A 17725-nucleotide genomic window follows, 5' to 3' on the forward strand; every position below is an offset into this window, starting at 1 on the left:
TTAAGATTTATAACTCAGTTGATTGTGTCCACAGGCCAGCTGGGCAAGAACTTTCTCTTCTGCTGTAGATGAACAAGCAACAGGAAAACCAGCAAACTGGTAATAGTGTATATTGGGCACAACAGTAGAGTTGTCAGTGGACAATGTTGTGGAAATATATGTGGGTGGGAGAAGCAATAGCCTATGAGGACCACTGGATCAAGAGAAAACAGTTTACCAGGGTTTGATATAAAAATTGATGGGATGGTTCAGAAGACAGCTTGTACAAAAAGAAAACTCAGATTGAATCTATGGAGCAATGTGCTGCACTGTCATCTTTTATCAGCCACATCATCCTATCAAACATATAATTGAGTTTCTAAAGAGCCATAGTTAATAGTTTCTCTATCTCCACATCTCTGTTGTCATGGCAACAAATGTGGAAGACCCACTGAGTGATCAGTCCCCTGAAATGAAGGAAAGTCTGATATGAACTTCTCTATTTTCCTTTGCTTGAGAAGAACCAGACAGAAGCCCATTAAATGGGATCCTATTAAATACTGATTTCTCCCAAATTTCTGTGACTCACTCTTATTTTCAGACTTCAGATCATCTGTCAAAGTAGAAGTTCAGATTTTCTGCCAAAGTAGAAGTTTTTCATGTGGCTCTCTAGTTGTAAAATATAGGCTCTTTTAATTATATTTGTAAAATCTTTCTCTCCTTGATTTATGTCTAATGAACGTATTCAAGTCAATTATTTGTCTCCATATATCTTATCATTAGTGATTCTACTATGAAGGAATACCTATCAATAGATCATTGCAAATTTCATTTTTTAGCAATAGACGCAATTATAGACATCTTTGCCCCAAACACAATGGAAACGGCACCTAAAATCGATATTACTTCCTGGATGAATCCATCATGAACTTTTGGATTCTAACATTTTTTTGCACTATGAAATTTCTGCCAATGGAACGAAGTAAAAATAAAGTCCATCCACGTTATAAGCTACAACAATTAATACATCTGGTAAAACGATTGTAACAAACATGGTGAATCCCCAAATTTTAGTAGTATAGTAACAGGATAATATTTTGAAAATATTTCAGAATATTTACTGGTGCATGGTATTTTGTAACTCCTACTTGTCTCAAATCAGCTCTCTAACCATTGAATCAAATCATTGTATTACTTCAGAGGAAGTGCAACTGAGAACAAAGTAATCATTACTTTGCTTTAATTTTCCAAATTGTTGTTTTTTATTTTAGAAATTACAAACAGTAAAACTTACTTTTTGTGGTGTACAGTTCTGTGGGTTTTCACAAAGGCATAGAGTAACATATCCACCACTACAGTCGCGACACAAAATAGTTTCATCACCTCCCAAATCCCTTACCCTTTTATAGACAATCCCTCCCCCTGACTTGCAGCCCCTGGGAATCACTCATCTGATCTGTCTCCAGTAATTTTGCCTTTTCCTACAATCCGTGCATAATTTCTTTCACTTATCAGAATGCATTTGAGAGTCATCTATGTTGTTACGGGAGTCAAAATTTTATCCTTCTTACTGAGAGTATACAATGGAATATATGCCACAGTTGGTTTATCCATTTACTGGCTGAAGGACATTTAGGTTGTATCTTGCTTTCGGTGATAAGAAATAAAGCTACTATAAACAAACATTTGCATGCAGGATTTATACAAACATGAGTTTCTATTCCTCTTAGACAAATAACTAGAAGTGGAATTTGCTGAGATTTATAGGAAGTCTATCTCTAACTTTATAAGAAAAGGTCAAATTGTTTTCTGCTATGGCTGTACTGTTTTGCATTCCCACCACCAAGGTAGGAGAGTTAGAGCTGGTCTACATACTTGCCAGCAATTGGTATTGCCAAATTTTTTTCTTCATTCTAATAAGTATGCAGTGATATCTCATTGTGGTTTTAACGGGCATTTTACTAATGAATAATTACGTTGAGCATATTTTCATGCACTTATTTGCCATCCACATATCTTCTTTGATGAAGTGCCTGTTCAGTTCTTTTGCTTATTCTTTAATATCAGGTTGTTTCTTTTCTTATGGCTGAGTTTTGAGAGTTCTTATATAATCTGCAAAAAAGCCTTTTGTTAGAAACATGATTTTCTCCCAGTTTATAGCTTGTCTTCTCTTTCTTTTAACTATTTTCATGGACCTAAAGTTTTTAGTTTTGATAAAGCTCCAATTTTTCTTTTATGAATTTTGCTGAAAACTTTTTGACTGACCCAACAAGTTTTTTCTTCTATATTTTCTATGTATAAGCTGTGAGCTATGGGTCAAGATTTGTGTGTGTGTGTGACACCACTTACTTAAAAGATATCATTTCTCAATCAGTTTATCTTTGGATCTTTGTCAAAAATCGATTTCCCATATTTATGTGGGTTTATTTCTGTATTGTCTATTCTGTTCCAATAATCTATGTATATCCTTTCACCAATACCACACTGTCTTGATTACTGTAGTTTTATACTAGGTCTTGTAATTGGGTTGCATGAGATCAGTCAAGATACTTTTGATTGGCAATAATTATGCACTTCAGAGAAGACTGGGAGACTCAGGGTACAGAACTTACAGTACTGACCCAAAAGTCTGCAATAAAGTGTGTTTCTGTTCTTAGGAAACAGAAACAACTTAAATTTCTCTGATTTTCATAACAAGTTCTAAATGTCACAAATAAGTAGTAACATTTAGCCAGGTCTCACAAAACTATCTTCACTTGCATGTGATCTCATTTGGTATGTGCATTATTGTGAGGACTTGTGAATGTATAAATCAATCACCAAATAATCCAGCTCCTTTTGGTCCCTAACATATACCAGGTCCTAGACTGACCCCTGCCTCACAATATTCAATTAAGAAAGTCTCTACCTTTAATGGCCTTGGAGTTAGGGGGTGAAAGGTAAGCATAAAATTTACAGCAACATGATGCAAAATTGCTCTTCTAACTTAAGGGGAAAAAACCCACAGAAATGTTCTTTGCTTTAAAAGTCAAGGTAAAAGTAGAAACCAAATTTAATAAAGCTGTAAAACCACTCTATATAGTTGGCATTTTCATATTTTTGTCATCTTACTTCCTGGAGGCATTTAACTTTTCAATACAGTCATTGTAACAAAAATGCAGCACTGTTGAATGATCATAATAAATCATCTGTTCAAAGGAAAAATTTTAATTTATAACACCGTTAACGAACGCATTTGCTGTAATTATACATGGATCGATCCATAGCATTTGAGAGGGGCTGAGTAATGTTCATTTTCAGAGTTATCCATAAATCACTGAAATGAAGTGCATATACTAAAGTTAAATTGTTGAACAAAGTTGTACTTTTAATTATGCCAATTATTCCCTGAGCTATGTGATCTGGGCAAAGGGAATTAACTTAAACTATGAATTATGTCATACCTCTAGCTCTTGGCTAAATCAGAGATAATTTGCATATATATGGCTTCACTTCTATTTCTATTTACGTTGAAATGATTTGACAAGTGGAAATGGGGAGCTGATACCTAGAAATACTGTGTTTACTACCTGTGGAAAATTAAATGCCATAAAATATTCACAAGGGACCACAGTGGTCAGATCCTCTCAGACGGGGCTGCAGAGTTGCCGAGAGAAAATCTGAAATCATGGGTCAGCTGCAAGTACTAGTTCCAAATGTATGCGAGGTCTCTGTAGCCAAGGTTATTTGGTCTGCCTGGGAAACCTCAGCAAACATAACATTTATCGTTTTGATCCAAATGTGTTGCTTGCTGTCTCAAAAATTTCCGACTCTCATAAATTTCTCTCTATATCTCTTTATATTGGTAAACATGGAGAGTAGGAGCCACAAAAATAACCTTTATCCTTGCTGTATTTCAGCCTGGTAGACACTGAGCTCCAGGGGCATGCTATATATAGGACACAGACAGGAAAACTGACCCACCGTGGATCAGGGATAATTCATGGATAAAATTTATATAAAACTTCTTTTCCTGATAAAGGTATGACTCTTCCTTCTAGATTAATGTTACATTTTCTGATAAAGTCTGGTCATTTTATCAGAAAGGTGGTGTTCTTTGCACTTAGGAAATAAAATTATGAAACCAGAGTATAATTGAAAAATGTTTCAGTTTTTTTCATTATGTCAAATTATTTGAAATACTTTTTACTTAAGTAATAGATTCATAATCTTTATATCATTCTTCTTTAAATAGTTTCAGATCATACCTTTCTTGTTACTGCCCCCATAAACATCTACACACACTTTAGGCGCAACTATTGTCTATTTGTTCTGTGTTGTGCCTCTGACACAAGCCTTTGCACATGGAAAGGCAGAATGACAAACTAGAAAGAAAATGCGTTTTGAACACTGAGTTCAGAAACTTATCTCAAAACAACAATTTTAAAACTTGTGTTTGTAGTATTAATAATATTAGCATGTATCTAGGGTCTATATTTAAGACTTCAGGCACTGTTTAAAGAACTTAATATAAACAAACTAATTCATTTACCTGTGAGGAATTCTTATTATTTATTATAGAGATGGGGAAAGTGACTACAGGAAGACCAGGGAACTTGCTAGTAAGGGGCAGTTTGCCTGGTTCCAGCATCTGTGCTCTTTAAGCTGTTTGTCATGCTTTTTATTTTCACAAAGTTTGTGACTATGCCTTCTTTAGAAAACAGAATCAGCTAAAATAAAATATGCCAAAGTGATTTTAAGCTAGAAAATGGCTATCAAAAATTAGATTATTACTAGCTAGTATCTCATTTTCAACAAATGCTTTCATAGGATTTTCATAGTGCTGTTTACCAGTGATTTAAACTTACGAGGTTATAGAACCCAATTAGACTATTTGTAATCAAAGTAAAAATAGCAAAAATATTCATAGCCTTTCAAGGACCATAGGCTTATAAAGTACTGCTAGAATTTATTAACCGAAGCTATTTTAATTATTTTATAATTTAAAACATGGTAAGGTTTGCAACTAGATGTACCAAAGATGCTTCTTTAAGAAATTTTATTAAAGTTATTCTTAACAGGATATTTCAGAGTATTGAGAGGAATCTTGGAGATGGTAAGACTGTTTGAATATCCAACGAACTGTAGAATTGAAGGCACAACAGTGTTTTTTTTGTTTTGTTTTTTGTTTTTCATTTTTCTTTATGGCTGTGTTGGGTCTTCACTGTTGCACACGGGCTTTCTCTAGTTGCGGCGAGCGGGGGCTACCCTTCGTTGCGGTGCGCGGGCTTCTCATTGTGGTGGCTTCTCTTGTTGCGGAGCACAGGCTCTAGGTGTGCGGGCTTCAGCAGTTGTGGCACGTGGGCTCAGTAGTTGTGGTGCACGGGCTTAGGGGCTCTGTGGCATGTGGGATTTTCCCGGACCAGGGCTCGAACCCATGTCCCCTGCACTGGCAGGTAGATTCTTAACCACTGCGCCACCAGGGAAGTCCCACAACAGCGTTCTTTATAAATGACTCATTAGTTTGAGAGGATGCTGGTATGGTTTAGTGGGATATCTGTTATTCCTATAGATAGCTTAAATAATGTATCAGCATAGCCACTATCATCACTTTATCAAGAAAGTGTCTTGCAAAGTTGTTTTTTTTTATTTTTTCTATGTGAAAAGACATTCTGTGTAGGAGTGAAGATCAGAAAGATTTAATGCCCATTCATTCTTATATTTGTGAAAGGAAAACTATAATGGGGACCTAGACATAAGAAATCTCACAAGAGATGGGAAAAATTCCAATATTCTTGTAAAAATATTTATTGAATTTTTACCCACATTCCATGGGGGGGTTTAGATTAGGAAAAAACAGGTATATTTAGATGGACAATTTAGATGGAAAGGGTTGGATACCGTTCGAAATATAGCAAACAAAGGTGACAGTGGGGCATAGCCTCTGGGTGGAGCCAGTATCCCTCATCTCTTGGTGAAGGCTGGGCAAGCAGCCCAGGGGAAGAGCAAGGGGCTGATTGGGCAGAATAAACATTAAAAGTTGTGTCCTAGATGGAGGACTAATGTGAAAGCCAGACATTAGAGGGAAAACAAAACAAAACAAACAAGCAAAAAAAAGCCTGACCCTTCATTCAAAAGTAATTACGGGACCAACTGAGCTCAAATGCCAAAACAAAAAACTGAAGACCCCAAGAATATAAAGCAATTATGATTCAGCAAAAGAGAGATTGTTTAGAGTCAATCCTGTGCCACTGTGACTTTTCTCCATTCCAGACCCACTTCTATAGGGCTGCACTGGGAACAGTGAAGGAATTAACTTAGACCAGGGTCTTCAAGCATTTCTTCTCAGTCTCCTGGGTCAGATAATCATTGAGCTAATACAAAGGATCTGAATTGTCAAATCAGACTCAGAGATCTTGTTCAGTATGAAGATTTACTAAGAATTTCTAGGATACAAGTAATTGCGAAGCACAAAGTAGAGAGAGGCATGGGATTGTCAAAGGGTTGCCCAGGTCCTTTCTTGCTGGTTCAGACTACATTAACATATGAGTCTCTAGGTAATGTATGATGCTACATTAATTACATGGAAGGGAGCTTTTTCAGTCATGAAACATCTCTACTTTATATTCAGGTAGCTATATAACTCGTGTGATATTTTCCAGAGAGCTAAGCCCTGTAAATCCATGCATTTCATCTTGTTTTCTGTATGCAAGTTAAATAAGACAATGACATTGTGCTAATATGGGTCTCCCTTTTGGATTCTTGAGCTACTGAGATCTAAGCTGTCTCCCAAGCTAGAAACTTCAGGCTCTGTGGACTTTTATCTTCTCAATGCACGTTGGCAAATTTACTGCCGAAACTTAATTCCCTATTACCTTGCACTGCTAAATTCTTATCTCTTCTTGGATTATTGCAGTGGCCTCTAAGGCCTGCTCTTCCTCCAATCAGTCCTTGAAACTGCCATCAAAATCAATGTCTTTTCCCCCCTCATCAATGCAAATTTTATTTTATTACCCCCATTGCATTCACTTTAGTTGTTTTCACAATGGCAAAATGCTAAATTTAAGGACCTATAATTCTCCAGCTACTTGAAGCAGACTCTGTAATTTTATACTCTACTCCAGCAATATCCAACTGTTTATTTAAAGTATTTTTGATGCTCCACGTAACTCTGATTACCATTGCTCCACGTTATCTGCCTGGTAAGAATCTAAATATTTCAGAACCCCTTTTGGATGTTGTTATATGTTTCAAGTGTCCTCTATATGTTATGCACAATTCTATACTAGCACTTTGAATTGAAAATAAAATTTAAAAACACATTATTTTCACTTTTTGGTCTACCCTAAGTTCAGGAGACACAGTCTCTCTGGAAGTCATCTCTGTTGGTTAAACCAATGCTATTTATTATATGTCATATATTTGGGAAAAGTTCAAAAGAAAAAGATAAAGTTAGTAATATCCCTTTAAGAATTTTATGTTAAACCAAGTCTCTTAACAGCAAGAAAGGAGCCCATTTTATAGAATTCCTGTAAGTTATGGAAAGAAAACTCACACATTATTTCATGTAATACAAGGTTTGTGTCAGAACCTTGGTTGAGAGAACACAGCAAAGGGAACAGTGTTCTGTGGCTAAAATAATTTTGACTGGCCATGAAATAAAAAATAATCCAAGTTCAAGGGTGGGGGGATGACACAGGTTAATGAGTATTATCCTTTCTTTAATTTAAATGTTACAATTTTTCAACAATGTGTAAAATAGGTATCCAAATAATTGAAAATGCTGTATACCTCAAAATAGAACAATTCTTATTAGGTTCCTTGTTATTAACAAGACACTGATGAATAAAGCAGACTGTAGATTTCTCAAAACTCTACAACATATACTTGCTTAATTCACAGAACTGATATTGGAAGAAAGCACTGTTTTAACTAATTTATATAACCTATGCAATATATATTAAAGTATTCTTATGATTTAGTATATTCTTATTTCAAAGTGTTGATTAAGAAATAAAACCAATACCTAAAATTGTGGCTATAGGGACAAAGAAACTTGAGGCATATTTTTTGAAAAGGAAATGTTTAATCTGTGCGTGATAAACTTTATGTAATGATAAGCAGTTATGAATAATGCATAGGGAAGAAACAGATTTATGTTTCTAAGTCTGACAAACCAGATCGCATTTGGAACAAACCCTCCCGTATAGAGCAGTAATTCTTATTAAAGGATACGTTGCACTAAGATAATTAAACTGCTCTTCCCTGTATTTCACAAAGACACAAACTATCAAAGTCTGTAGCATAATCAATTTTATGTTTCCTCTGAGAAAAACTTTGGACATGAAATGTCTTATTTATATGATAGAAGAACAATTGAAAAGAATCTCTATCCCAATTCATGTGTCTTTATTTCTAAAATATAAAAGTTTTCAGACATTTAACTTGAATGGATGCAACAGAGCTTGAAAAACAGAAGGGTACAATCTCCTCTGTAATGAAGAACCATGACAATATTTGCACCCTGAATGATTCATAAAGATAAAACCAATGTTATGGAACTTCATTTTTACCTAGTCTAGCTACTGGGTTGGCCAAGAAGTTCGTTGAGTTTTTTTCCATAAAATGGCTCTAGTAGTGCTTAGTTGTCTTTAACTTCATTCAAAACAATTTTGTTAGATTGTATTGTGACAGGTGTCGTATCAGTGTGCATTTTTAAAAAAACATCAAAATTGGTGAATTTTTGTGTAGCCATTTTAATATTGAATATAGAAGGAAAAAAGCAACATTTTCAGCATATTATGTTTTATTATTTCAAGAAAGGTAAAAACGCAACCGAAACACAAAAGATTTGTTTAGTGTATGGAGAAGGTGCTGTGACGGATCAAATGTGTCAAAAGTGGTTTGTGAATTTTCGTGCTGGAGATTTTAATATTTTAATATTTTAAATCTCTGGCTTTATTTGACATAATAAAAAATTAATTATGCAAAACTAACGATTATGCACTGAGCCTATACACAGCCAAGACTACAGAGCTCTTATTGGGTCTGCCTTTCTGTTTGTCTATTGGTGGGAAATAATTGTTAATGGGCTACAAAGAAGGAGTTATATATATACTATATTAAATCCTTTTCCTCTCTGTATTCTTGTCTAAATTCAATTCTATATTTCCATTTATTTTTCTCATCATGTAATAATTTTTAAGGTCTCAGCTCTCTTTGAAGTTACAAAATTATTTGATTTTTTCCTATACTGAGAAAATATCTTTTAATTTTTTTCAGCTTTATTGTATTACAATTGACAATTAAAATTGTAAGATATTTAAAGCGTGCATAATGATGATTTGATATATGTACACGTTGTGAAAGAATAAAACTAACATATACAGAGTGATTCAAAGTTTTAAAAAATATTTAACACAATTACTTTATTTTATTCTAACAACATCCCTGCAGTATAGGCACAATTATTATTCCTATTTCAGAGAAGAGGAAAGAGATCTGCATAGCTCAAGTGATTTGACAAATGGCTCGACTGGTAGCAGTGTATGTGAATTGCATCAAGGCATTTAGCAGGTTCTTTGTCATGCACACTTGAGAAAAAACCTGGCTAGCGTCAAATTTGGGTTTTATTACTTATCAGCAGCATGCTGTTAGACACTGTATTTAAATTCTTTAAATCTTCATCTTCTCATTCATGAAATGGGGATAATAAATCACTTTAAATCGTAATATTGAGAGAAATAAATGAAACCATGCAAGTTAAGATTCTTAGCATACCGTAAGTGCTCAATGTTAACTCTATTATCTCAAAAAAGGAGCTGAAAAATACTAATTTTATCATCACTGTGGAGCTACCTGATTCCATTTTGTGAACTATGGCCAATATACTTTTGGAGAATTATGAAACGATGCCACTGTTGTTGACCTTTAGAGACATTAAAAATGGCACTGCAGAAAAAAATGAATTAAATCATTGCATAGAAACTTGGTAGAAGCCACAGTTCCTTCTAAATAAAAATGCAGGGATCAAAAGGCAAATATGTCAGCCCTTGTCATTCTCTTCCCTGACTCTCTGCTCCAAAATACAGAACGTTTTGTTCATCTGATTTATTGAAATAGAGAAACATCATAAGTATTATTTTATTTTTTACAGAAACAGAACACTACCATATGTTACTGAAAATGATTTCACCTCGGGAAGGCTTTATGCAACTAATTCAAGCATGTAAATATGTTAACTTACCAAATGTTCACAATGGAACTTCTTTCTTTACAAGAGGTAGGATTTTTGTCTTTCTTATTTACTGACGTATTCTAACACACCAAGAAAAGTCCCTGACAGTTAATGGATTTTCAATAATCTTTCATTGAATTAATGAAAACAACAAATACATAAACAAAATTGAATCTATTATCTATCTATCTATCTTCAATGACCCACTGTTCTTTATTCATCTTGTATAACATAGGATAAAAGAGAATCAAACGTTCTGAAGAAAGAATATCATTTATAATATTCCTTTCTTATTATCTTCAGCAGTAAATCTTTAAAGTTGGTGTTTAGTTTTGGTATTCAAAATCATATTGCAGTATCATAAATCTTTCCCAAGTCTTTCAATTTCATCAATAACATAGTCAACATCAGTTTGTCTTGTGGCAGGATTAGAAAAGACCATTCGAAAAAAATTTACTTTGTCCCCATAAGGCTGGTAGTTTAGCATGGCTGTGCCTTCCTCTATCATTTGTGCTTTAATCTTTGGAGCAATCTGTGTATAAATGCAAATATCATTAAAAGGAAATTTCACAAGTAAATACTGTTCCACATCCTAGATGGCTACATAACTATCATTAGCTTGAAGTAAATTGCAGGCAATTTAAAACTGTCAGGGATAATTTTTAAGAAGCAGCTTAGTACAGAGAAAAGGCAGCACGTTCTATATTCATACTGTAGCTCTTGTTACTCCATGATTCACAATTACCAAACTCACAAAATAATGCAAGTGTGCTAGAATACATTAAAGAAGGTTGTGTGACATTTTATTTATATGGCAATTCAAGTAGAAGTATCTGGGAGAGGTAAAATGAAATAGAAAATGGAAAAGCAGTAGTATCTTTTGGTATTCTAACTTCCGCTCTTTGAATCATTACAATACATCTTGAGTTTTTCTACAAGGTCACTGTTTTGCAGCAAAACATAGTTTCTTTGTAAATTTTACAGAGACAAATTCTATCTGTTTAATTGTCTTGCACAGCTCCTAAAACAATACCATGCACGTGACATTGGATCACATTACGCCCTTGGGTTATTATTATAAGACAAAGTGGTACTGAGACTCAGAAAGGAAGAGGAGGGCATTCTGTAACTATTGAATGTGTTCCTCTTCTCGAAACTTCTACTCCTGCACAGTTTACCTTTAAAATTCTACAGATGCTCTCCATTACTTAACTTTCCCATAAGTTTTTATATATGGCAGGGCATATACATACATATATATATATATATATATATATATATATATGTTTATATAGTCATTATATGGTCAGACATTTCATTTAATGTCCTTCTTTAATATTTTAATTAATCAACATGACCATAAAATAAAAGGTATTAGTTATTGCCTGCAATATTATTAAAAACTGCTTTATATTTCCCCTTTGCCCTCCATCCAGGAGCATGCGCAGATCTCTGAGAGGGACGGCTCTCTGGTGAGTGAGTGTGTGTATCTCCAGGAAATAGCTCGCTCTCTGTAAACGTGTACTCCGCTAACTCTCAGCTGGTAGTAATTACCCTAGTAAAAGGTAACACTTACATGTTAAGAAAAAAAATTAAGAGCTTCACTCAATACTTGCCTCAAACCACAAAATATTTAAACAAGGGGTATTATCAAAAAGCAAAACAAAACCAAAAAAATTCTCTATTTTCTCTTAAGACTTATCAGCCCGGTGAAATTTTCTGATGACATAAAAAGTTGATGCCCTTAAACACTGATATCAGATAGTTTATGTTCAACTTCTCCTAGGGCGGATCACATTGCCTAAGATAAGTAGTTGTGATGTTGGTCAACTCAAAAGTGGTGGTGATACTATTATAAGATGTATGTATATAATGCATGCTTAAGATAGGTTTAAAAACTTACAGTAAATGTATAGCTAAAGAACATGTAATAGTGGCAATTCTCTTTATTTTAATATACATTCTTAGGGTAAAGATTAAATCTTCTCATTGCTATGACATTTATTTGGATTCTTTTCAGTACTGATCACTGATCTGTAATGAAATCTCTCCTAGATTCTTGCTCAGATGACCTTATGATAAATATTTCAAATGTGATCATTCTTCTCCAAGCGCATCTTCTGTTGCTCATAAAAATTGTAATTATTTCTATTCTTATCTTCTCCCCACTAAGCCTTCTAGCTTAGAACTCAGATTCTGTCTTATTCATTTTATACCTCTAAATCCTCTGGAACATATGGCAAGCATTAACTGATGAATGAATTAACCAAAGGGTAAAAAACTCAGTAGACTGAATATTAGCATTCAAAAAATATTTTTCAATTATATAAAGGATGACTAGATTAATTTGCAAAATGACTGGTGGGTTGAGATTTCACTTGGTTCCATACAAATATTTTTTAAAAATGGCTTAAGACCGCATTACCGCCTTCCACTAACCAATCAAACTAACCCAGATACATTATTTAAAAGGCAATATTAAAATGATAAATACCACACCATACCCACAAACTTACCTTTTGCAGTTCTTGATCTCTTCCAAACTTTTTGAGATACGTTTAAGTCCAGAAGCAGACATTGGTGAACTCAGGCTAAATCAAATATTAAAATTTTAGGGCTTCCCTGGTGGCGCAGTGGTTGAGAGTCCACCTGCCGATGCAGGGGACACGGGTTCGTGCCCCAGTCTGGGAAGATGCCACATGCCACAGAATGGTTAGGCCCGTGAGCCATGGCCGCTGAGCCTGAGCGTCCGGAGCCTGTGCTCCGCAACAGGAGAGGCCACAGCAGTGAGAGGCCCGCGTACCGCAAAAAAAAAAAAAAAAATTAAAATTTTACAAGTATTCTTAAAGTTTTACCTAATTCTTTAGTAATTTTATAAGTATCCTTAAAGCCCTACCTAATTCCTTAATTATCCCAGAAGTATTTAATTTAACTTTTAATATATTTTAAAATAGTTTTTGAGGATCTAATACATGTATCAGGCACCAAATACAGAGATAAAGGAAATGGTGTCCTCACAGAGTGCCCAGTCTTCAGCCATCCATCCCATGCCCATTCCTCAAAATATTTTAATGGCAGTGTCAATTTTATATTTGAGTAAGGTCATTCAGGACAATCAATTAGGGGAGAGAACAATTGAGGGGAGGAGAATATTAGTTAATAGAATGTTATAGTAATTCAGGAGAGAATGGAGAGGACTTCACTGAAGCAGTGGCCACGGGTACAGATAGAAGAGTTTAAATTTCCCAAATCTTCAAAAGATAGAATTGATCTTTGCTAGGTCTTCAAGATGAATTCAAGGTTCTGGCTTCAGTGACTAGATGTCTTTTATATAGATAAAGGGGTATAAGAGAATTTTACTTAAATCAATTTATGAAAGCTCATTTCAGAGAGGCAGATAAATGATCAGAGAATGTACAGTATTAAAAACAAACAGATTTCTTTACTTCTAGTTTCCACTTAAGACTGAGCGAGACTAACCAAAAATAGAAATAATACAATCAGAGGGAGACAATGTAGAAAAAAGACCAAGCACCTTTGTTTCCTAATAGTTACTCTTATAGCATGACTTAAAGCATGCCATTGGGTTGGCTGACTGGGCCTTGCAGAGGAAGATGGATAGAATACTAGCAAACCTCTCCATTTTTTCATTAATATCTACTTAGTACTTTAATAATGATTAACCAAGGATTATCATATAATTTAAAGCCACTTTTTCTTATGTCATCTACTATCCAGAAACCCAACTGCATTCTCTAACATACAAGAAAAAAACTAGGAACAATTAAATTACTCTTAATTCAGTGTTATCAAAATCAGAAAAGCAATTATAACCAAAGAGTTTCATCTCAAAAATTTAAAAATTGAGTATAATCATCAAATTAATATTTTGGACCCTCGGCCTGTAAGAAAGAGAACTCAAATGGAAAAGTTTTTAAAACCGAAATGTTTTGCATTTAGATAAAATATTTAAAATAATTTTTACATATAACTTTTAAATTATCTCAAAGTATTGGATAGGTAACATATTCAAGTAAAAAAAATACTCAGCAAAGGGCTTCCCTGGTGGCGCAGTGGTTGAGAGTCCACCTGCCGATGCAGGGGACACGGGTTCGTGCCCCGGTCCGGGAAGATCCCACATGCCGCGGAGCGGCTAGGCCCGTGAGCCATGGCCGCTGAGCCTGCGCGTCCGGAGCCTGTGCTCCGCAACGGGAGAGGCCGCAGCAGTGAGAGGCCCGTGTACCGCAAAACAAAACAAAAAAAAACTCAGCAAAGAAAGTATAGATACTTTAAACTCACTCTCACAAAAAAAGCCCACTAATCGAGTCCTTACCTTTGCATCAAATACTAGCTTAAAGTTATCTTTTCTCTTTAAAACTTTATAAAAGTATTTTGCAAGTTCCATATATCTGTTGATCTGTGCCTCAAAGCCATAGGTTCCCTGTAGTTAAAAAAAATCAAAAGCTTCATTCAAGTAAGTACCTTTAAATTACACTGAAGAAGTTCCTGAAATGTATTAAATTTATTTAAATGTACTTATTTAAATAAATGTGATTATTATCTTACTAACAGTAGGTATTATATATTCTCACTGCATTCTTATTTCTATCCCCTCAACCTGCTTTTACTCCCTACTGTATGTGGGACTTGAGGCAAGTTACTCAGCCTTTCTAAGTTTGGTTGCCTAGATCTACAAATGTTTGATAAATATTTTGACATGAATTTTTTATCTGTCTAGTATGCAGAGCAAATTTTTAAAATAAGAAATATGGCAAATAAAGCCCTTGGCATACTGGCTGGCATAGTGCATCTTAAAACTGACAATTGTTGAGCTTCAGCAGTATATCAGGTATGTAGTTTAGTGCTTTGTACTCTTAGTTTAATTTACTCTTAGAAGAATCCTATAAAGTGGATAATGGAGGCACAGAAAAATCGACCAATCTGTCTCCACTCACCGTCTTTCCCTTGGTGATTTCCACTTGTCTCATGGCTCTAAGCAGTACATACAGGTTGATGACTCTCCCACTTTCATTTCCGTCTGAGACCTCATCTCTGAACCTCAGTCTCCTGCTTCACATAACTAATAAACATCTCAAAATCAATGTCCAAAAGTGAACTCCTGACCTGTCTGCACCAACTTGTTTCTCCCAGTCTTCCCAGTCTCAGTAATACATCAATTTTATCCTTTAGTTGCTAAGGCCCAAAACATCAAAGTTTTCTTATCCTCGACCCTCTTCTTTTTCTCACTCCCCACCTCTAATATTTTGGAAAATTCCACAGGATTTTTCTTTAAAACGTAATTAGAATCTAATATATCTTAACCTATTCACTGCCACTATGCTGGCCCAATCACTGTCCACTGCATTACTAAAATTGCTTCCTAACTGGTCTCTTTGCTTCTGTCCATACGTTCCATGTATGTCCATGCTGAGGGTATGTGTTCATAGTTACTCTAGGCTTGTGTAGTATAGAGCCTTGACAACCATATGAGGTGGTACTTCAGTGTCTTCTCAATACTTAAGCCTTTGTGATCAGAGCTGGCTTCATGAGCACACAACCTGTGCAGTCACACAGGGCCCACATTCAGAAGGGCTTCAGGCTTAACGTAATGCTCTGCTGTCGCTGTCCTGAAATTCTTTAAAATTTTATTTTGGACTTGTGTTTTTCCAGTGGGACAATGGATTATGCCTATGAGCTAAGGAGATACAGGCAACATATATGTCTGCCACTCCTTGCCTCCCCAGGCACACATAGCCTTTGCGTTGCACAATGAGCATGGGATTCCACTGGTCCTACCATATGTGGCAACTCAGCGACAATGCAAATAGCATGAGGTAAGGATGCTACACCTACAACTAAGTAAGCGGGGATGCTCGGAGCCCCCAAGAGGCTACACTTTCTGTTTAAATCAGAACTTGTTTTCAACAGAGACCGAAGGCAATGGAGTTCTAAGAAAGAGTAATGACGGAGGAACCCTTTCATTTTCTTTCTTACATTATTTCCTCATATGAACAGCTCATTCCATGTTAGCCACATTGATCTCCTTGTTGTGTCTTAGATGCAACAGGTGTGCTTCATCTCAAAGATTTTAAATTGAGATTCCCTCTTGCTACACAGCTAAATATTAGCGTGATCTCCTCTTCACTTTCTTCAGAGTTTTGCACAAATGTAACCTTCTTATTGACAATTACTATACTATTTAAAATTATAAATACTTAACCCTAGCACGCAACTTTTTATCCCTTTTCAAAGCCTTATTTTTCTCCACAAGAAATATATATGAATCAAAATGTGTAAAAAGCTTTGATTGTATGAACATTTGGTCAGATGCTCCCAACTTTCACAATTTTGAACAAATATTGGTTTGGAGAAGGCATTACTAGTCTTTGAAATGCTTAAGAATAGACATGATTAAATAGCAGTGGACTAATATTTTGAGCTAACCACTTTATCATTTGATATTTTTCTTTGAGGGCAGTCTGGTTCAGGGAGAAGCTGTAAGTAATTAGAGGAAGAAAAAATTGCAGAAAAGTTAATAGAAATTATTGATGAAGAATATTCCTACTCTGAATTCTGAAGAAATGGGGCTAAATATCATTGAAGTACTTGGCATAGAGTTTATTACTCTTCAGCAGTTTTCCACATAGAGCTTTTGGTGGCATTCAATGCATACTAAATTGGCAATGAAAAGTATCAGGATATGCATCCTCCTTGTGAATGTATCTTTAAGTTTCTTGAAAAAAATCTACAAAGATTGAATAGTAAAGACAATGGCACTTCTATTCTGAACTTAATTGGACTCTGTTAGCCCAGGTCCTCCAAACGGCAGACACCAAGATGAGATTAAAGGTGCAAGGACTTCATTAGTGAAGTACCTGTGTGAAAGACAGTGGGAAGGAGCCAATCAGACTGGGAGAGCTTTCAGACTGTGCATAAGTCTGACCCTAAGTGAAGGAAACAGGTGGGGAAAGGTGGGGAAGAAGCGTCCTAGAGTATGATGAAATCTAAGTAAAATTCAGAAAGGCCCTTGGGAACTCTTCACACCAACTCAGCTATCAAGAGAGTCTTGTGTCTCTCAGGAATGGGAATGCCTTAGAATCCCTGCCGTGCTCAGTCAGTGATTGACTGGGAGAAAACTCTGGAAAGCACAGCCTCAGGGCAAATGCAGTTATGAATTTAAGAGAAGCAGATGGGCTCTTGGACAATTAAGCTCCCTATAGCACTCTCCTGGCCAAACACAGTCATTTTATGAATATAAAACCAGTCCAACCCATGTAGAAAATTCAACCAAAAAGAAGCTTTTGCATTCGATTTGCTTCTGCATAATAATCGATGTTTGTAGAATCTTACATTACTATATGATTTTCTTCTTACTTACTTTTGTAACCTATCACAGTATTTTATGTAACTAATTTTATTTTTAAGAAATACGAATTTCATTAAAGGTGGCTCCTCTTCCTACTATCAATGAAGTATTCATTCTGTAATTATAGCAAATGAGAAAAACTATGAAATTTTTCATTTATATCT

The 17725-nt window shown here is 35.2% G+C and overlaps 1 protein-coding gene across 1 annotated transcript in view; it reads right to left on the reverse strand.

Annotated features, from left to right (window-relative positions):
- Positions 1-10553: 10553 nt before the first annotated feature.
- The window catches only part of LOC309970626 (glutamate decarboxylase 1-like), a gene marked incomplete at both ends in the record, with an annotated part of 41092 nt that continues 33920 nt past the window's right edge, over positions 10554-17725 (reverse strand). The window contains 2 exon segments of the mRNA XM_082853064.1: positions 10554-10727; positions 14529-14636. Of these exon segments, the coding sequence (XP_082709190.1) occupies positions 10554-10727; positions 14529-14636 (282 nt within the window).

Source organism: Leucopleurus acutus (genome assembly GCF_964270905.1).
Source record: "Leucopleurus acutus genome assembly, chromosome: 13".
NCBI lineage: Eukaryota > Metazoa > Chordata > Mammalia > Artiodactyla > Delphinidae > Leucopleurus > Leucopleurus acutus.